At 40.7% G+C, this 21,997-nt stretch overlaps 1 protein-coding gene across 1 annotated transcript; it reads left to right on the top strand.

The window, feature by feature from the left end:
- Nucleotides 1-7,834: 7,834 nt before the first annotated feature.
- Nucleotides 7,835-17,911, top strand: angptl2b (angiopoietin-like 2b). The gene is made up of 5 exons (XM_004544156.5): nucleotides 7,835-8,317; nucleotides 12,731-13,635; nucleotides 15,322-15,515; nucleotides 16,488-16,758; nucleotides 16,859-17,911. The coding sequence occupies exons 2-5, from the start codon at nucleotides 12,747-12,749 to the stop codon at nucleotides 17,056-17,058; spliced, it is 1,554 nt and encodes a 517-aa protein (XP_004544213.1). The 5' UTR covers nucleotides 7,835-8,317; nucleotides 12,731-12,746; the 3' UTR covers nucleotides 17,059-17,911.
- The last annotated feature ends 4,086 nt before the right edge of the window (nucleotides 17,912-21,997 follow it).

Raw genomic sequence — 21,997 nt, forward strand, 5'->3', positions numbered from 1 at the left:
CATGCCTCCCCATTTTCCTTTGCCAATAGTAGCACAGTTTCCACTTGCACCCTGTTGTCCAACAGTAGAGACAGTAGTTGTTAACCCGGGCTCTGTCCAATTGGTCATGGAAATTTCATTTTTTATGATCCACATGTTTGATTTGGCCACGATTTTTCACCAGATGCCCTTTCTGACACAGCCCTCCCTATTTACCCAGGCATGGGACCGGCACTATAGGAGTGCACTGGGTTGTAGGCCTCTAATGGCTGATTTAATTGCTAATACACCCACAGACACACACATATATATACTGTATGTAGTGATTATGTAGTATACTATTTGCTCTACCAGGTGAGTTTTAGGGGACATTCTGTTTAATTGTGGAAATAATGGTCATCAAGCTGAAAAACTAGGTCAAATATGCTGCTGACATAACTCACACAGAGACTTACCAATTTCATTGTGAGCTGTGAAATCTGAACTGCACCACAGCCAGCCGGCACTAATGACAGAGCTATATGTGTTATGCGTGAAACACATTCCCATGTCTAGATTTTGACAGGCCACCGGGATGGCCTATTAAAACTTATCCATGTACAACACCCGTAGAAAACAAGTGGGATTGCTTTTCACCTGTACATTAGGTCACACTTAATTATATTTTCAACTAGATCTTTAGTTGTTGTCCTGCTCTGCATCCATGGATCCCAAGGCACAGCACCTGCAAAAGCCTTTACCTGAGTGCTCCTTTGGATTCTTTCCAAGTGATGTAAGGAAGACCAGACTTGTCTGGAAAGCACACAACAAATCTTTAATGCTCTCGAAAAATACATACGGTAACATCAATCTTTAAATTCAATGTCATGAGACAAGATGTATTTATAGCTTATTGAGATTATTTAGGGTTTAGAAACAGGGAAAAAGGTGAACATCAGGCAAAGTTAGTAACTTCTGAATTCCTGAAGTTTGGTCACAAGCTGCACATGTGGACAGATCTCTTAATGTTATTAGCAGTAAACGCATTGTTAGACCGTTACACCGTTAAATCGCTGCATGAATAACGTTGAGTGAATTTCAGACGGGGCCACACAGGTTGCTCATTCCTTCAACGTCAGAATAATGAAGTCTGAATGAAATCCTGTTCCTCTGAATTCTCACACGTTGAATATTTACTAGTCTCATTTGGCGGTTTTGTGCAACAGTTGGGGTGAGCTCGACAAAATCCTGAGCCAGTCCCATTCTTTCCACTCAGATCATAAAACTCAAAGTTTTCCTCCCAACAGAATGGTCCTTGTAGGTCCAACCACAGGGAACAGTAAGCCCTACACAGCAAGGCCATGAAATAATTACGCAAACTCTTTCCATACCACATCATATTTATGAAAATATGAATATTTATGTTTTAATAGCTTTGTTGGAGTGCCATCTCATTAGAGCGGAGAGATGTGTCAAAAAAGGCTGTTACAGCAGCAGCTTCCAAAGGCGAAATCACAGCTCTAATAGGCTTGTCAATCAAACACTGATAACAAAGAAGCAACAAGCCGCGGGTGACAAGGTCGACGAAGGTCACCACAGACCCATCCGTCATGCCAGGCAGACAGGGAGAAAAGCTGGCCTGTACAAGACTGCGTTTAAACAAAGGTCGCTATGGAGACACATCTGCTACGGACGTACACTAACTGCCAAGATACAAATCAGTGACTTAAATCATCTGATTTGCAAAAAAATACAGATACATGAAAACATAATAACATTTTGTCAAGGATGAAAGTAAATGGGACAACTACCTGAAGTACATTTTATGTTTGACTAATAAACTGCTGACTTCAGAATCCATTAATGAAAGTGCACTAGAAACGTCTTCCTGTGAAGATTTAGTTTAGGGTCATTAATATCTAAGGTTTAAAATTTGAACCAAACAGCAACCCTGAAACTGAACAATCAAGAGGACAATTTAACTATAAGTTTAACAACCTGGTTGATATCCATTAAAAGATACAGGAGCATTTCCCCATGAATACAATGCCCCTAACAGCTTCGTAAGTCTTTTCTGCTTTATTTATAATTCCTAACCTCTCATGCAGAGCAGCCTGGCAGAGCTGGTACGGACCATTTCGTTTTTCAAATTCCTCAAAGAATTTTCTCCATTAAAGTTGAAATATCTGGTTCCTGTAGAAATATAGTCTTTTGTTCAAACCCTCATGGGGGCTCAGAGTCATACTTGTGGTATTTTCCTAAATAAATACCAAATTGTGGTAATTTGTTTAATCAAATTCATTCTGGTTATATATCTGCACTTTCACTACATATTAAAGAATACATGGCCTTAATAGTAATTTGTAACTATTTTAACTAAACAAACAAACATGCTTTTGTCTTCCTGTGTATTTGTACTACGATCAGCTGATTTCAGTTTGCGGAGGAGGAAAATGGCAGAGTGAGCTACGTCTTCTGAGGAGGTGATATATGGACATTACTTTTATTTTTATCCCACAAAAAGACAAGAGCGTGATGTTAAAATGAAACCTGCATCCAGGACATAAACAACCACATTATAGTGCTAACAGAACTTGGACTCTATCCAACTTTTTGCACAGACAGCATGCTAACACAAAGCTAGCCAAGAAGCCAGAGCTATTTTAATGCTGACTGCATGCCGACCACAACCCAGCAGCCAGAGCTGATCGTCAACAGATAATAAAGGAAGTGATGAGCAGTCAGGCTGCAGCCGCCATTTCTGCCTGTTCGTGTTTCTAAAATAATCACTGATGCGATTGCTTTGAAGCCTCTTTGGGCTGATTGCGTGGCTTCATGTTTATATGTTCAAAGCAAAGGAAAGATTGCATGTGTGTACTCTTTAGGATAAAGTCCCTAAAGGAATAAAGCCTCAGATTTATATCACTTTGTTAATAATTACTAATGAATTACTTGACAGTACATTTGAGGTCATTTTATGGAGTGAAGAGAAAGAAATGTAAAGAGTAGTGTAACAAATTACTGTTTCCGGTAAGTAATTAAGTAACATACTGCATTACTTTTAACAAATCTTACGAGTAATGGGTAATGCATTACCCTTTTTTGAGTAATGACCCTAACACTGTCTTCACAATATTATGAATCCTCTGTAACATTATGTGCTTCCCTTATTTGTATTAATTTCTCCTTCCTCTGATAATGTCTCTGAGCCAGCAGTTAGACATCAGACACCCCGTTTTATGTGGGCGTATACAGAGCCTGAAGCAGAAGCTAGGGTTTAACAGAGAAAACTAATTATACACAATTGTACTAACGAGGGTTTTAAGTGTTTTCAGGCAAGCTAAAACTAAGAAAGCCTGACAATCTTGAACTTTCTTTGCATTATACCCCCCAAGAAAGCCTTCAAGTACACAACAGTTTCTTTAAACTATTACTTTCACAGAATGAAATACTCCTTGAAAAAAAAGGTCATTTATTGATTTTAATAATGTAGTCTTTGCCACCTTACCACCTTTTTTTTATATCTAATTCAAAACAATCTGTCGTATTAGTGCCGAGACGGATTTTTACGCACCATGCGTTTACGTTCCCTAGTGCATGCAACAAGGGGACAAGCCCAGGCATGTCTGAGAGCAAGAGCACGTCTGCTTCCTAAAAACGGAACTACTTTAACAACCTCCAATAAAGTACTTCCAAGTAAAGTGCAGGATGCTTTCACAACTTGAGGCAAAAACCCGACATTGAGTACAAACAGGCTATAAAGGTGACGTGTGACCCAAATCTAAATAAATGAGTTAGTCATAGATTTTTTTCCTATATCATGAGAAATATTCTAGGTCACCCAGAGTACATAAATGGTACACAGTAGTAATAATACAGTACACACTCTGTTAGTTCTAATGTTTTAGATATATTAAAATGTAATAACAAATGATCTGGTCATTAGTCAGTGGAAAAATTAAGAAAAAATGTCATAAGTGTGTCATTATGTGTCAATGACCCTCTACTAGACTTTACAGGCCTCAGTTAAATGTTACATTTCATCACAGTACAGTTAGAAAAGGACCAAACAACTTATTTAGAAGAGCTATTGTGAGAAAGCCTCTTCTCTCTAAAATGAACATAGCAGCACAGGCTCAGTTAACAAAGCTGCATCTGCACAAAGGCTTCTGTAGCGATGTTTTCTGAACCGACCAGAGCAAAGTGGAGTTGTTTGGTCACATGTTTGGTCAACGTGTACTTTTATACTTTTGTATTTAATAGTGTCTCACTGACCCACTGATGTTAAACTCTTAAAGTCTGAATTGATTCCACAGCATGTTATGTTGTATGAGTGCAGCGATAAGATTTAATTGCCTTCAGAGTTACTAAAAAGGAGGGGAAAACATGATGTCATGCTTTTCCTCCCAGTTCTCAAGGGAAACCGCTGTTGATGAAACATCAGCTCATGGAAAAAAAAAGGAAAAACATGTCTATTGATGTAATCCTAAAGCTCTGTTTTATTGAAAACTGTAGCACTTGTATTTTGGCCAGTAATATTTCTATCAAAGTAGAGGACTACAGTTCTCTTTCAATAAGCTTTCATAATCAACCACATCAGCGTTCAAGTCAGGACAACGCAAATCTTTTAAATACAATATGTTGTAATATTTGAAACACATGGGGACTAGAATAGTTTGCTTATATGAAAAAGCTGTTTTTAGCTGTTTCTTTCTATTTCCTCTTATGTGTGTGGACATGTGTTCAGAGTTGCTGCAGGAATATGTCAAAGAGAAGAAGACGCTACATTTTTTATCTTAAACAGATCCAAAATGTTCTATACAGCAGTTCATTTCACTTCAATTCAATGTTATTTATATAGCACATCACAACAGCAGTCACCTCAAGGAGCTTTATATTGTAAAGTAGAGATACTGTAATAATACAGCAGCAATTGGCGACAGTGGGAAGGAAAAACTCCCTTTTAGCAGAAAGAAACCTCCAGCTCAACCAGGCTCTGGGAGGGGCTTTGTCAAAAAGGAAAGCTTTGAGCTTAATTTAAAAGCAGACAGTGTGTCTGTCTCCCAAATGCAGCCTGGGAGTTTGTTCCACTGAAAGCTGAAGGCTGCCTCCTATTTTACTTTTACACCAGGCTCTCAAATTATTAACTCATTCACCAACATAGGAGGCCATCTGTGAAACATTTCCAAACTGAAGATCCTTTCCACACTCTCTCCCATGTGGTAGCAGCTTTAAAATGCATTGATTGGTCACCATTTCAGCATGGGTGCAACATTTTCCCACTGACTTCAGTGTTCCTCCCACCTGCTAGAGATTAGAGATGGAAAGAGACCTAATCACTGCACCAACACGGTGGTTTTGGATGAGATTCAACAATGAGTCAGGCAAAAACGCTGAAAGCACTGTCATTCATGTGCTGACCACATTCAGCTGCAGCTGTCATATAAGACAGGGAAGAAAACAAGGAGGGCATTAGAAAAAATGCCAGTGTAACATGTGATCCATGAGATCTAAGTGGAATCACAGTTTCTTTGATCACAAATCCCTTTAAGGGATTATTTTGTCAAATGAGTGACTACTCCATCAGTCTGCCTTAATCCAGGATGTTGCTGGTCCAGTATCTTTTGCCAGCAACTTTGCTCCACAAACGCAGTTTTACATTCCCACTGTGTCCTCAGGAGGAACATTTAGACTGTTCTATTCACTTTAGGAAGAAACTGAAATCAACATCTGTCAGCCTGTAAACACTGAACCACACGTGATCTGTGCAAAGAAACCGACAGAAGAATGTGAAGCGAATATATCAACAGTACCATGCTGCTTATTGTGGTGATGAGGTTAACCATTACACATATTCAAATATTTGTTGTCTTTTGCTTGATTTCTTTCTCTGTTTCTCATTGTACTTTCAGCACGCAGCCGTTTGCAGTAATTTCTTTTTATTAACTGCAAAAATGCATGAAACATGAGCAAGGTTCAACAGTGCCTGATGTGCATAGCTTTTTTCCTTTCTTGCTAGAAGTTATTTAATAGTGCACTGAAACATTTCCGAAAACTGAGGTATGACTTTTTTATGATTGGCCTATTCCTCGGAGAGAATGAAAACCGTACAACAGCCTTGATTTCAGAGGTGTATTCAATCTGCAGGCTTAAAAGGAACTTATATAACCAAATAACACAATGGAAAATGCTGATTTTAGAATACACAATTACTGGAACAGCTGCATACATAGTTAAGAACAAAAAAAAGGGGAGGGGGGGGGTCATTTAACTGTAAGACCTCAGCTATTAACTTGAACACCACTTGTGGCCCCTTTATTTAGCATGAGTGGATTTGGACATGTCCAATAATGGAGATGTCTGCTGCTTCTGCTACTTAACTCTCAAATTAAAGCTATGTTGCAGAAACTTCATGAATTTCTTCCCCATTCTTTCCTTTTTATATGCATCCCAACACTTTTACAGGTTCGTTAACGCGCATAAAAGGTAGTCGCCATCTGCAACATATTTAAGGTTTATGTTCCAGAAGGGAGAATGAGATATCCCATAAAACAAACCCAGCAGCAGAACTGACAACTTTAGACAACACAGAGTCAGAAAAACACAATGATGTTTGCACATATACTATTTAATTATTCAAAGCATGACAAAATGAATACTTAGAGTAGTGATACCATCTTTTTATTCACTAAGGTATAAAAAAGGCTCGAAGCCAGTTAAAAGAAGATGATTGACAATGAAGCCCATCTGCAAGTTTAGAGATGCAGCAATTTGTGAGTCATAAATCACTATAAGTCAGTTTTGGCTTTGCTGACTGCTGCTGACCTGTCATTAGATAGGATGTGATCACCTCACTGTCACATTATCTAATGCTAAAAAACTGAATATTGGCCAGATTAACAGTTAGCAAGTCTTTGTAATACAAGCTGGTTTGAAACAATTTAAACAGCTGACTACAGTTTTAAGAAGAAGAAGAAATTAGATTAAGAGCAGCAAGAGAGGGATAAATTCCTCTGTTGTTATGGCATTGTATGTGTTTCTATGATACGTCCTTGCTTTGAATAGAAAATTATGAAATGGCAAAAATCTTAGTAGAGACAGGAATCCTACATTACTGGCAGGGCAAAATGCAAAACAGGAAGACAACACAAGAACAACAGACAACCAGCCACATGAGACCAATTGAGGAATTTGTAGATTGCTGGCAGCGCTCTCCACACGCACATCATCGTGTTTTTCATGTCGTCTTGTTCAGCCCCGTATGATTGATACACTCCTGAAGTTAATTCATTTTTACTATCTCTGAGCAGCATCACAATGCAGGAATCCAGCCTGCTTCAAACACGTCATGTCCACGATGTGAAGCAGACCTGGCTTTAGTCAAACACCTGGATCTGCTTCCCATCCGTCAGGCTGTTTCTCAGGACGGGCGCTCATTCACGCACAGTTAGGATGTGATCAGTCTGACGTCCCTGCTGTCCAACACCAGGAGAACCGTGCAATCCAAGCCAGAAATAGTGGTGGTAGTAGTGGTGGTGGTGAACCAGTAGCCAGGGGGCAGGGGTTGGAAATCTGAGTAGAGTGTGTGTGAGTGTGTAGCTTGTGTTGTGCGTGATTGTGAATCTCTTCTGTGCCATGGGGGGAGGGGTAGAAGACAGAAGGCTTTTGCTTTAAAAAAAGAATGTGTTCATTTAAGTGTGTGTGTGTGTGGAGGGTGGGGGTGCGGGGCTCTGACTACTGAAACTACTACAAGATTTTTCATCATTTAAAAGCACAGAGGAGAGAGAGAGAGAGAGAGAGAGAGAGAGAGAGAGAGAGAGAGAGCGGGTGGGTGAGAGAGAGAGAGGTGCAGTGGAGAGAGACAGCCTCTTAGAGCTGTGAGACAGAAGTGATGGATTCAGCCCACAGGAAAGTGACAGTCCTCTCCTAACGGGCCGCGGGCAGCACACAACCTGCCTCAGACTCTCACTGTTGATCAGGAAACTACCTCTGCCACCTGGCTGACGTTACCAGCTGTCCCTTTTTTCTCTTCACAACTTTTTTTTTTTTGTTAAAGTGGATCTGGGAGCAATCTCCTTAATGTTTGAAGATTCGTTTCAACTTGACGTTCTGTTTGGCTACTGACAGTTTCTTTTTTTAACAATTACAACAATAGGCTTTGAAACGCCACCTTTTCACCGGTGGAGTGGACTAAGGTGAGAAAAGGCTGAGTAACTATAGACAGCCAGAGCGCAGAGAGGACTACGCGGGGGTGCAGGTTTCACCCTTGGGATGACGTTCAACCATAAGAAACTTCAGACAAGTCTGGCAGGAGGGCAAAGGAACTGAAGGAGCCTCACCAGTATAGTGCAATTATCTCGTAAGCATGATGTAACCTTGTCATGAATCTGCAGTTACCTTATGATCTGGTTTATTTCAACAGGGTGTTGCATTCATTCAAAAATGACTTTACTCGTTTTTAGTATCTTGAGGTAGCGAGTTGTGAGTAGACTCGGTCTCAATAACTAGTTCTAGTAGTGTGGTTAAGCTCACTTTGCAACAGCAGGCTGAAGTCAGACTTCTGTACTTGGTTTAATGATTTCTGCCTAATCCTGAATTCAGCAGTCATCATGCAGCATCCGTCATCTGACTCACTGCTTGTAGCCAAAAGGTAATTATGCTTTATGGTGACTAACTGGACTGATGCTGACTATGACAGATTTGGCCAAGGGGAGGTTAATTCAGCACAGGGGGATGCTGGTGAGTGAGCCTCTATAGTGAAGTGCCTCTTTATTACTCATTAGGAAAAAAAAAACTCTGTGTTTTCAAAACACAGAGCTCTTAAAGTTTAAAATGAAGGGACATGCCCTGTACGTGTTATATGTATGAAGAGCTCTTTATGATGGTGCCGGACACAAGACTTCTTTTTATTATCTATAAATAACTGCTCATTTATAAAGAGGGGGGAGAAAAAAAGGGACAACTTTACTATGTTAAGCACACTGCAGCTTCAGGATGTTCCCCTGGACTCAAGAGGACAGGGAAGCAGGCGGTTGAATCTAGTCTTTGTTTCTGTTGCCAGGGTGGTGTTTGGATAAGGGGGCTTTGAGGTAGAATGCTGGAACTTATCGAAACAATTCCCAAGACCCCCTGCCTCCCCGTCTGAAATCACAAGAGAGGAAAAAAAAGAGCATTGAGTGGAACAAAACCTACATTCAAAAAAAAACAACTTTATCTCCGCTTTTCAATAGACAGTGGAAATTACAAAAATAACCCCAGTTACCAAGCTGGTAACTGGGGTTAATCATGCCTCAAATGACATGTTACACGCTCATAAGGATTACATGCTTGAGGAAAGAATGAGGTTCGCCTCAAGGTAAAGCAATAGTGCAGATTACCATGAGCAGATTGAATTTGACTCTGATCCAACACTTATTGGGTGTCATGCAGGAGACTGCCAGTTCTCAGCAGCGGTGGCGCTAATTTGAACATGCAGCACAAAGCCACGCGGCAAAGTGTCCGCTTCTTTTTTGGCAACTGGCAAATGAGATGCTGTGTAGCCGTGTTGTGATCTCCTGTTGAGGGTGATGATGGTGTGATTGTGATGCATTCACACAGAAAGTAGGACAATGAATGAAGTGGGTCAGCAGCTATGGAGCATCTTACAGGTAGATGACGAGGGGCGGGGGGTGGGGGCGTAGTAGTGGTCCTCCATCTACAGGGTCCGGCGCTCTCGGTTCCGCCACTGCCACTGACTCTCGGTGTGAGTATGGCGGCTCGCTCTAATGAGGTGACGAAGAATGTTTGGAATGCCATGCTCAGTCTGAAATGAGAGGGGCTGGGGTGAGAGGCACGGACCAGCCGGAGCAAGGCAGCCCACCTTCTAATTAATATGTGCTGAGCATGACCATGGCGCTGGTCAGAGACACAGTGACCTCGCCCCCTTCACCCACCCATCACACTTAATTTAACACGGAGCAAAATCCAGAAAGAGGAGTCGTGTAAACACAGACTTACCACCTGAAAACAGTGAAACCAAAACATGTTGGTGTGAAGCAGACTCGAAAAAATTACCTAAGAGGAGCTGCCAATCATACTGCAACAAGAAGGCTCACTCATTTCATTCGATCATATGCCTTCAGGCCTAGAGCAGAGTATGTATGGATATGGCACTTTTAAGGACCACTCAATAATTGCAGCGTTTGGTGGTCAGTAGCAGTTTGTTTAGGTGGACTGATCTTAGGACTATAAAGTCCACGGGGTTTTAACAGGAAATAAGGAGGTAAAGGCTTTTCCGCTGATCCCCCTGGCAGACTATGGATAAGGTAATAACATGCTGCCTCTGCTGGGGCAGATGAGACTGGCTATTGTCCCCAGGATACTGAACGCCAGCAAGTGTTGTTATTAGAAACACATTAACAGGGGGAAAAACATTCATAGACATGCACAGACTGCATCACACTTGCGAACACACGTTTCACAGCAAGCTGCAAACATTTTCCCCTCAGCTTTGAAGTGTAGAGAAGCCTAGAGCAGGAGATTCCAGGCTAACTACGTCCAAAATGGGAGTCCTCCACAGCAGGGGCAAATCACACGGCATTTCTCTGAGACAGAGCTCATGTTCCGGGGGGGAGAAACCGCAGGAGCCGTGGACAAATACAGTCATCAGCACATTGCAGGACAGGCCCTGAGCTGCTCTATTATCATGCCGCGGGCTTACTTGTAAGCTATTATTAGTCACTTCTTCAGGGTTTGATCTGTAAGACTTTAAGACTATATTTGTCAGACTTGATTAGAAGAATCTCTTTGCATAGTGTGAAAAATATTTTGACACTACAATTTCGGCGTCAATCAGTAATAGCAGAGATGCCCTCACTGAGCCGGGCTTTGTCAGATGGATTAGCTTTTCTGAAAGACAGAAGAGTTTCGTGCTTTATCTAAAGAAGAAACTGTGCACTTATTTTTTTTATTTTTATTTTTTTGCATAGGTGACGAGTGCTTTAAAGTATTGTATTACCAAAGTACCTCTGAGACCTTGTGCTCTTTTGTACTGTAATTTAAAAAGAAAATGTTCTGGCTGAGTAAACGATGACATCAAAAACACAGGTTACATAAGACTAGCATGAACTGTGCAGAAGATCATTTCTATTACTTTTTTTTCCCCCAGGAAGAAAGTGTTTACACATTTGATTCTAGACAGATAAAGCCAGAAGAGTCAAATGTGCCAAGGGTCATGATCTTGGACAGTGCTGCATTTCTCTTCTCCAAGTCTCCAATCTAATGTGCTGGCTACACGCCCGGATTAACAAGACAAAAACATTTCTGCTCTCTTCCCAATTTTGTGCTCACCGCTATATGGTAGATGGTCTTTTACACAAAGATAAGCAATAACAAATGGAAGTCCTGAAGGCAGGCAATCGTTACACAGCCAATTTAGGTTTCTCTGTAATGCTTTATGATTAGGCCGGCCCACTTTGACTCCAAGGAGGTGTTAAACAGGACCCCTCTGTAATCCAATATGCAGCAGCTTTCAATTATGCTGCCCAAGGAGTTACAGGCCTTGTTATCCTTATGCAGGAGTTACATTTACCTCAACAACCAGTAGCACATTCCTCCAGATCTTCAAAAACTCTGAAAACTTATTTTACTAATAATATAAATGAATTCTAGGGGAATAGCTCATATTTTAATTCTCCTGAACCCTTGAGGAAATGCTTAATTACACACAGGAAATATGATTTTAAAGAGATTTTAAACTGAACTTTATCTCAGATTCAATCAAGCAAAGATGAGGATAATATTAGCTGCCTTTATTCATTCATATTCATGCTGAATGCTAGGGTAAGCTTTCAGTCTCGCGGTCAAAGCAGAAACAGACGCGTTTAAAGTCTGCAAATTAAGATGAATTTCCTTCATGACTTATGATTAATCGTCTGAATGCAACCAATTTCCCAGTTTTGGTAGGAGCTATATATACACAGAACTGATGCAACATGCTCAATACTTTAAACAGAGCTTTGAATAGCATCATCTGGTGGTGTCTCAAATTTTCCATGAGTTAAGATGTCCAGGCCTGCAGAGTGGAACAGATGCATGTTGGAGTGCGTAAGGGACAAGTGGTGGCAGTCGCTCAAGCGGAGCCGACGCCAGAACGACAAATTAAGCTAAGCGCATGCTCCTACCAGCGACTTAATAAACCAAAGTGATCAGCACATCACTGTTCGGGGCAATGAGGTGTATTAGTAACTATCAAACCACGTGTGCATGTATTGCTTTTGAAGCTCGGACTTCAATTTTAAAAAAACAGGCTCAGCACATTTCGTAAATTACACTTAAAGCCAGAGGCAAAGCAACAGTGTCTGCTCACACCAGCAGTGATATGAACAGCAAAGACACTGAGACACTCAGATTTATGGATTACGCATGAATATAATGCATCTGTGACACTCAGCAGGGCAAGTGAGCCATTTTCTTTCAGTTGACTGTATCTTTGCCAACTTCTGCCCAGCCTACACTGACATGTGTATGCATGCTGCTTCTGTACCTGTTTGTTTCTTGTGGTTAATGAAGACAAAACCAGTGTATCTTGATGAGCAAGCTTTTTCTGGTAATAGACCTATGTTAACATCAAGATTCTCTTGATATTGCAACAAAATAAGGTTTTGGTTTATTCCTATTTGTGCTTTTAAATGTAGAAGTAACAGATTGAGCATAGCTGTGTCTTCTGCTTAACAGTTGATAGTTTCCCCCTAAACATCTCCATGTTTTCCATTTTCTTACTTGCATTCTTTAGAGTTGGACACTAACTCATGGAGCCCCCTTCAGTGGTCCTGCTAGGGCTCCTTCTAGTTTATGGACTAGCCTGTGGAGTCCAGCAGACGTTGGGGAGTCGCTCAGACGGCAGCCGTGGCAGGGGCAGTACCCAAGAATTTGAGAGCAGCGAGGAGGGTCTGGAAAGAGATTTTATCTATGCAGGAAGGAGCAAACGTGCTCCAGCTGACCAGCAGCAGGACAAATGTTCCTACACTTTCATTGTACCTCAACAAAAAGTGACTGGAGCCATCTGTGTCAACTCCAAGGAGCCAGAGGCCATGCTGGAGAACCGGGTCAACAAACAAGAGTTAGAGCTGCTTAATGTGGAACTACAGAAGCAGAAGAGGCAGATCGAGACCCTGCAGCAGTTGGTCGAGGTGGATGGGGGCATCGTCAACGAGGTCAAGCTTCTGAGGAAAGAGAGTCGAAACATGAACTCCAGGGTCACTCAGCTGTACATGCAGCTGCTCCATGAGATCATCAGGAAGAGAGACAATGCGCTAGAACTGGCACAGATGGAGAACAAGATCCTCAACCAAACCTCTGAGATGCAACAGCTCACCAGTCGGTACAAAGATCTCGAGCACAAATACCAGCACTTGGCTTCTTTAGCCACCAACCAGTCGGCTCTCATTGCCGTGTTGGAGGAGCAGTGCCGGAGTCGACCTCCTCCTCGCCATGTTCCCGTGCCCCAGCCCCAGCCGCGGCCTCAGCCTCCACCACAACCCTCACCCCCTATTAACAAGCCCTACCAGCCGCCTGTAATCCCACGCATCAACAACCCAATCAGCAATGAAATCCAGAGTGACCAAAAGTCTCTTCCACCAGTTCTTCCAACAATGCCCACTGGTACGCACAGTCCATCTACCACTGACAAGCCCTCTGGTGAGTCTAACAGTCCAACAGAAAACATTTGTATTTGATGCATTGGTACCAAAACAAACCAGCTGCCATGACAAACAGCATTCGCAAAACAAAGACCGTGTTTGTGAGTGAACCTCTTAATCATTAACACCCATTCTTCGTAGTCACAGCAAATTTAAATTTATCCCACACATTCCTAGAGGAGAGAGCTGGCCGTGAGAACAGAAACGCTGTTGTCTTCTGCCTTTTCAGATGCATATCATCAAATTGCCACGATTTAACCCGCATAAAAACACAAGCATGGCTAACTGTGTGCGCCTAAATGGATACCTGGCCCTAAGCCCATTGTCTTTTTGAACATGTGCGTGCAGATTTAAGAATTGATGCGAAGGGTATTTGATGGGATCAGTTGCAGTGAATAGTACACCGCCACTCCTTTTTATTAAAAGACTTTCGTTTTGGTGGAAAAACAGCGGACTATTCCCAGCATTTCCAGTGGGAGCATTTTCCGTTGACATTTCGTGCCACTGCATGCCACTTTTCACCAGGCTGCATGTGAACAGTAGCCTTTGTATGAATTTTTGAAAGGAGGCAAGTAATTTCCTGCCCACGGTCATGCAACTAACACCCCAAAAAGTTATTCAAAACTGTAACAGAAAGCTACACACCACGAAGAAGTAAAGAGAGGAAGACAGGGATTTGAAAGGCAAACAGAAAACATGAGGATGAAGTCTAACAAAAAAGGGAGGGTGTAACTACAAACAGAAAGAGATACCCTGAGTCAATGATGTCATTTGTTCCAGCTGAACCAGGCAAGACTCGGTCATATGTTCCACCGAAGAAGCAGACTTTATCAGGCAGAACAGAGCAAGGGCAGGGCAGGGCAACTTTCTGGCTTGTATCGGCCCAACACAGACATTCCTGAGAGTAAATGGGTGGCTAAGAGTGGACTATGAAACAGATATCATCCACAGTGATTTCTTGAAACCAGAAACATGTGTATAACAACACGTTCTTTGCTTCTTTCTTTCATATGCTTGCTTTTTTTCCTCGTGTAAAACACTGATGGACCTCATCCTCAAACTCCAATGCTCCGTGCGGCCCATAATTGTCTTTCTTTTTGCATTTAAAAACTGTAACACGGGCCAGTTAGCAAACCACTCAAGCATGCAATCTTGAGAACTTAAATACATTTTAACATTTTTGCAGATGAGTGTTTTTACCATATTTGCTATGCTTGGAAGAAATACAGGCACATGTTCAAATTAGGGTAGATACAGCTGCTGAAAAATAATGCAGTTTTGATGCTGCTCAGGCTGTTCTGTGCAGTTTCTTTCCCCTCTGCAATAACATTAACATCTTGGTAATATAAACACACACGGAACTCTAACGTGTTATACATGACTGAAACGTTTTTGCTATTGTTTCATCATTCAGTAGTCAGGATTCCCTTTGCCCTCATGCCAGTGTTTCTTTTGGCTGCGCAATCAGCAGCCATTTCCCTTGTGATAGTAGAAGCCAAAGTCAATTCTACTGTTAAAATGAGCGCCTGTGCAGAAAACTGGGATTCCCTGTGGTAAAGTACAGTAACTCTTTGTGTCACTCTGAGTTTTTCTCTTTTTCTGACTCTCAACCTTTGAGCAAAGACTTGCAACTGAGTGTGTTTTACATGCTGTGTACACATTATGCTTTAATCTTTCTGTCTAGGCCCGTTTAGAGACTGTCTGCAGGCTCTAGAAGACGGACACGCAACCAGTGGCATGTACCTGGTGAAGCCAGAGAATGCCAACCGACTTATGCAAGTGTGGTGTGACCAGAGGCACGACCCAGGCGGCTGGACTGTGATTCAGAGGAGGGTGGACGGCTCTGTCAACTTTTTCAGGAACTGGGAGACGTACAAGGTGCGGCAACTTCACACCAGATCAAGGACTTCATGGTCTGGAGGGAAGCTGGTTACTTATGTAGGGTGTTTTGACACTAACCAGATGTCAGTGACCAATGAATAGGTGACTGTTAAGCTTTCCACGTGTCTAATATAGTCTGATTGCCCCTGCATACGTCATAGCCTAATACCTCAATAATTTCAGCAATGAGGTATTTGTCTCAGTGGTCTTCTGAGACAAATTCACACATACAAAACTATTGGATTGCATTTGGAAGTCATGTTAGTGTGTTGTATTATCATTACTGACATTCTGGAAAAATACTTTTTGAATATTACACCAGAACTACCAGATAAATGGCTATGGAGGGCTGTGGAGAACATTACCACTTACCCAGGGGAACTAATTTCCTCTATCTCTTGAATGGGAAACCTCTTACAGTGGAAGATGGAGTTCATAGGTAAACATTTATAGGCTGTGACTCCTGATTAAATCTTAGCTCAGAGGAACAAAAGAAACTTTTTTGCAAAAAGACCTCTAAACCACACAAGATCTCAAATTGCCTTTGTGCACTCATCAAAAGAAGTGTTTCCACAATTTGAAACACCACAAACCAACTTATAATATGACCAGAGCCAGAAAATAGTGGCGCGCCAGGATCAAGTATGTTGGCTTTCACACTAAATGCACTGTATCCTGCTGCATTCTCAATAACAACATAACAGTGGAAATCTGGAAAACCGACTGAAGCTATAAATTCGACTCAAAGGGTCCATTTATGATAATGTTCCTTGACGATAAACAACCACAAAAAAAAAGAAAAAAAGAAAAGAGAGATAAAATTCACAATTATAACCAGAGCAGGAGCAACGACCCTGAATCATCCCCCGGCCGTCCAATCTAACCATTCAAAGCTTTTCAAACAACATTCAGAAGGGATTTACTAATTGTACTGATAATGTTTTTTTTTCTTAACACTGCACTTCACAGCAAGGTTTTGGCAATATTGACGGCGAGTACTGGCTGGGTCTAGAGAACATCTACTGGCTGACTAACCAGGGAAACTACAAACTGCTGGTCACACTGGAGGACTGGTCTGGCAGAAAGGTGTTTGCGGAGTATGCCAGCTTCAGGGTGGAGTCTGAAGCTGATTTCTACAAGCTGAGGGTAGGCCGCTACCATGGAAATGCTGGAGACTCGCTGACCTGGCACAACGGCAAACAGTTCACAACACTGGACAGAGACCACGATGTGTATACAGGTAAAAATCTGGGTGACGTTCCGGCAGATTAGCTCCAATAATTTCTCCATGTTTATGAGCATAGCTTGACTGTTTCTCATTTATTTTCCACGTTTTTAAGGAAATTGTGCCCATTACCAGAAGGGAGGCTGGTGGTACAACTCTTGTGCCCATTCTAATCTGAATGGAGTTTGGTACAGAGGAGGACACTACCGCAGCCGCTACCAAGATGGAGTCTACTGGGCAGAGTTCAGAGGAGGAGCTTACTCATTAAAGAAAGTAGTCATGATGATCCGTCCAAACCCCAACACCTTCCACTGAGCATCCGAGGAACATATACTATACTGTATGCCTCCCTAAACAAACTATTTACAGGCCATTATTATTCTTTTTTTTTTCTTTTTTTTGGGGGGGGGGGACCTAGAACTAGGTCAAGGTAAATTGAGATAAAAGTGCAATATCAAACATTAGGGCAATACTCATCTCCATGACAACTTTACACATTTGCTCCCTGCTTTTTCTGAGGTGTGTACATTCTCAGTGTAAAATATGAGACAAATGAAGGCGTGCTCATTGCTCAGAAGTTATTATAGAGACAGGAACCTTAGGTGACCCTTTAGGATGTGAGGGAGTAGCTTTAAGTTAGGGACCCTACAATATATAGAGTTGACACAGGAAATGTATCCAGTGATTTTTTTTAAAAATTTCATTCATTTTTCAAAAGTGCAATTTGTAGAACCAGTTAGATTTATTAACTTGTAATAGAGCCTTGATTTTTTTTTTGGCCAGTTTTTTTTTCTTTTCCAATTTGAAAAACTGCACAGTTCATGTACCCGGCGACATCTCCTCTTTTCCTCTTCTCTCTCTGTCTCTGTCTTGTTTTTTTTTTTTAAACCTTAAACTGTTAGCGAGTACAAAAACCTGATTGACAGTATTTTATGGAACTTTTTTTAAGATCAACGTTTTTTTTATATTCATTTTGAAATCTTGAATAGCTTGAGCAGGTATCATAAAATTTGCTTGTATAAATCAAGCACTGTATTTACTGTATAAATCTCGTGGTTTGTTGATGTCAGCAGATCCAACAAATTGCGTTTGTACATAAGAAATTTGTAAAATAATGTATTAAAAATTGTCATGACACTTGTAATTGCAATAAAATATGTACAGCTTGTGCACGTTTTTGTTATTTGTGCCTCGTGGGTCAGTAACGTCAGCGAGTAGGCACTCAGTAGTCATAATGTACAGTCAACTAGACAAGGTTTTTTCCTTTTTAATGCAACTTTCTATGATTAAGACACTTCTAAAAGCTTAACCATCTCATAGTGTATAATCATCAGATGTTTCTTATTATACTGAAGCATTAAGAATGTGGCTTATAAGATATAACCTAATAATCTGAGCAATATTCATTAGAATAACTGTGTAAAATACTTTGTGTTTTTACTGCGGATAAATGTTCATCTACGTAAAAGGTTTCTAATCAAATTACCCCAATAACTGACTTATAAGTGGAGTATTGCTCTTTTAAACTTCTTCTGAGTCCTGTGCTCACCGTGCCAGTATTTTATGTTCATCATAATTGCTACCTTGCAGCATACAGTGCTTTTCACAAATTTGCTTTTATGATGTCTTTTACTGCAATAACCACATTCTGTTCTGCTTTAATTTGCTCCAAAACAACTCAGCAGCTTACATAACATCATTAAAAAGCTTAAAAACAAGATGCTTCAAACACTGTCGAGAAAGAATTTGCATAGGACAAAGAGTTAGCGTACCAAATATGACTAATGCAATGTGACAGGCTCGTAAAATTAATGCATCCAGCAGCCCCTTTACTCTGACAGCAGAAACCACCTTTAGCTCGCTATGTGTCAATGAGATTTCTGGAAAACAAAGCAAAAACGACTCAACACTGACATGAACCAAACTCCATTAATGTCATATTTGAGATCAAATTGTAGCTGAAAAGGGTCTGGACAGAACGGAGAGCATTTCAAATCAATTTAAACTAAATTCCTCTGACTGACAGCTTCAAAGATCATCGAAGATTGTCTGTTGAGACCGATTATTACGGAGTAAATCTTTGCCACTTGCGGTTTAAATTGCCTCACTTCAAAATTTACCATCTTAGCATTTTTGGGCTGCCAAAGTAAAGATATATGAATATGTGACAGCAGCCAAGACACTTGTTCAACATTAAACTGACAAACGCTGGCTGCTATATCTGGCTTATGAGTCAAAAGTTAAAAAGCTTTCTCCTTCATAACAAAGAGGCTGTGGATGGGACAAAGGAAGGCATTCATCCCAGTGACTGAAACGCTTATAAGCTATGTACTTAGTAAAGACGGATGGGACAGTAAATTTTACTCTGTACCAAGTCCAGTCTTCCCAGTTAGATTAACACCATTTTTTAGAGCAATTACATCTTATAACCAGTTTAAATCTGCTTTGTCAATTAACCTAATCGTGGTAAAACACAGGATGGTGTTTCATCGTCTCCATAAACACAGACGACAGACTCTCTGGATGCCGGGTATGTCTGAGGACTCACCACTATGGAAAACCTTCAGTAAGGGTGGCCCCAACTCCTCAACCAACATGGAAAACCTTGAGCTGACATAGCGCTCGCTCAGCACAAAAAGAACCACATTTCCTGAACCTTCAAACCTGAACCTTCAAACTTGGCGTCCATTGTTGTTTCACATCTGTAAAAGTCAGTGTCCTTGTGTTTTCAATTGAAAAACTTTTTTGTTTCCTGTCCCCCCACCATCACCATCACTAGCCGTTTCACGTCAATGTTGGAGTTAATGTAGTCATAACAATAAAAACCACCGAACAAATTTCTCTCTGGAGGAAATCAACCATGCACATTTCATGCTTTTACTCAGAGCAAAACAGACACGTCCACCAAGGGGACTGTCCAAGTCACATAAGTTGTAATTAACTGTTAATTATTTAGAGCTCAACTAAATATGATGAACAAATTGAGGTGAATTATAGGCTTAAAGAAATTATTCTATTAGAACTCCTGTGTAACAAACGTTCTGAGCATAAAACATCCTTGAACGGAAGATGTCAACACTTATTTTCAGGATGTTAAATGTTTTGACATCCAGAATTATGAAAGGACTGTGAAGGGGAGGTGACTTTTCAACTGTATCCTTTTTCCATTTTCCAGTGGCTGTGAGCCAGTGTCAGGGTAACGCTTTTTTTAAGAAGATGAAGAAGCCAGTATAACTGCAAAATAAGATTGAATAATAAAATCAAGAATGCTGATAGCCTTTTCAATAAATTAAAATAATAAATTATATATTTAATTGAAAATGCTCCATATACAATTTATGACGGCATACACAGTATTTTGTTTAAAGTGAGAGCTCTGGTGTGTTTTCTGGAAAATATGCGCTCATTTTGATTTTTTAATGCCAGCAGTAGGTTTCAAAACAGTTTGGGCAGGAGTAAACTCCCCTCCGTGTTGCATCATGCCTTCTGTTAACAACACAGTAACAATTGAAAGCATTTGGTAACTCAGGACACAGACAGCTCTGGTTTTGAAATCAAAGGGCTAAATAATTTTTTGCTCAACAGGATTTAGGTTGATCAACAAGTTCGGGGCCTCCATATTTCTGATTCACTTTGTGCCAATTGGTGTGAATGGATCTAAAATGATGTTTGGCACCTGGATTCTTTTACTATTAAAGCTCTACTAGTGTTACATCAGTACAGAATGTGATATGGTATCGTCTTGCTTTAGTAAATAGGGATGCTTTGATTCCATACGTGGACTGGAGATAAATCCAATCCTGACTCTTAAAGCTAGACTGAGTATTGGTGAAAATAGGCCAAAGTATCAGGTTGATCTTTTGAATTCAGTTCTATATTATTCAGGGTTTGCAGCACAGTGAACAACTTAGATTATACAGAGAAAGCCAACAGCTAAAGAGTCTGTTATGGATGCTACGCCAACAGCTTTTCTTTGCATGCTTGCAAAAGTTTTCAGTTATTTTCATTTAAATGCAAACTCAGATGAGTTGACCAGTCTGCTTCTCTCTGTACCTCTGACATCTCACAGAAGGAAAAGGTCAAAACTAGTGCAATTTTTCAAAGTGGTCTTTAGCAGTAGTTCTCCGGGCTTTCTGAAGGTTATTCAATGATTTTTTTCAAATTTTTAGTTCAGTCCCTGAACCTGATCACTTTCAGAGGAATATTTTTTTGTTTGCTCAGCCACTTAACGCTGACCTATGAATTATTTAAGCAAAAAAGAAAAAAAGAAACTTATTTTAAGGGATTAACCAGTGTTGAGTCTACACATAAAAGACAACTTCGCAAAGAACTAATTTTAACATGCAGCTTTAGGCACTTTGTCACAATCTGTTGCACAAACACATCATTTGTTACCATTTCATTAGTTGAATCTATGTAAAAATGCCAAAGATAGCACATTCTGACAGGTATAAGTAGAATAGCATTTTTACAGCAACAACGTGATTTCCATAGAGTTCTATATCAGAAACTTGGCATATCTTGGCATGGTGTGCAGTGTGTCTTTAAAACATCTGAGGAAACTGGAAAAGTGGAGAATAAAAGAAGAAATGGTGGGTCTAAAACACTATCTAGAGCAGATAAAAAGTATCTGAAAGTCATGTCCTTAAGAAACAGGAAAAAAAAACCTGAAGATCCAGATGCATCTGGACCTTCAGTTGATCCATCCACAGGTCACTGACCTCATTAAAAATAGTCTCAGAGGAAATGTCGCTGTCAAGAAGCCATTCTTAAGGAAGGGAAAAGCTGAAGTATGCCAAATTACACAAGAACTAGGCTGCAGCCATCAGTAAAATATAATGGAGGTTTGGAGCTGCATTTCAGTCAGTGGCTATTGGGATTTTGTTGAAATTTATGAAACTGTACACACAGGAAGGTACAGTCAGATTTTGAACCACGATGTAATACCATGGTCCACACACACTGCCAGTGCAGTAAAATATTACCTGTATAGAAAAACACACAGCGTAACAGTATCAGTCGTGGATTGGCCTCCCCAGAGCCCGGACATCAACATTACTGCACCAGTGTGGGATCATCTTGACAAAGGACGGAACTAAAAACACCCAACATGCAAACAAGACCTTTGAATGCCCTTCAAGAATTCAAGAACTATTCCTGAAGACTACTTAAAGAAATGACAAGAACGCTTGCCTAAGAGAGTTCAGGCTGCTGCACCTATGTTTAAGCTGATCCAGATGTTACACATTAAAGA

This window comes from Maylandia zebra, linkage group LG12 (genome assembly GCF_041146795.1).
Source record: "Maylandia zebra isolate NMK-2024a linkage group LG12, Mzebra_GT3a, whole genome shotgun sequence".
Lineage (NCBI taxonomy): Eukaryota > Metazoa > Chordata > Actinopteri > Cichliformes > Cichlidae > Maylandia > Maylandia zebra.

Coding starts and splice junctions, on each gene's coding strand:
- angptl2b (XM_004544156.5), top strand. CDS start 12,747: ATGGAGCCCCCTTCAGTGGTCCTGCTAGGGCTCCTTCTAGTTTATGGA. Junction 15,516..16,487: donor GGAACTGGGAGACGTACAAG/GTGCGGCAACTT, acceptor TGCACTTCACAG/CAAGGTTTTGGCAATATTGA. Junction 16,759..16,858: donor AGACCACGATGTGTATACAG/GTAAAAATCTGG, acceptor CACGTTTTTAAG/GAAATTGTGCCCATTACCAG.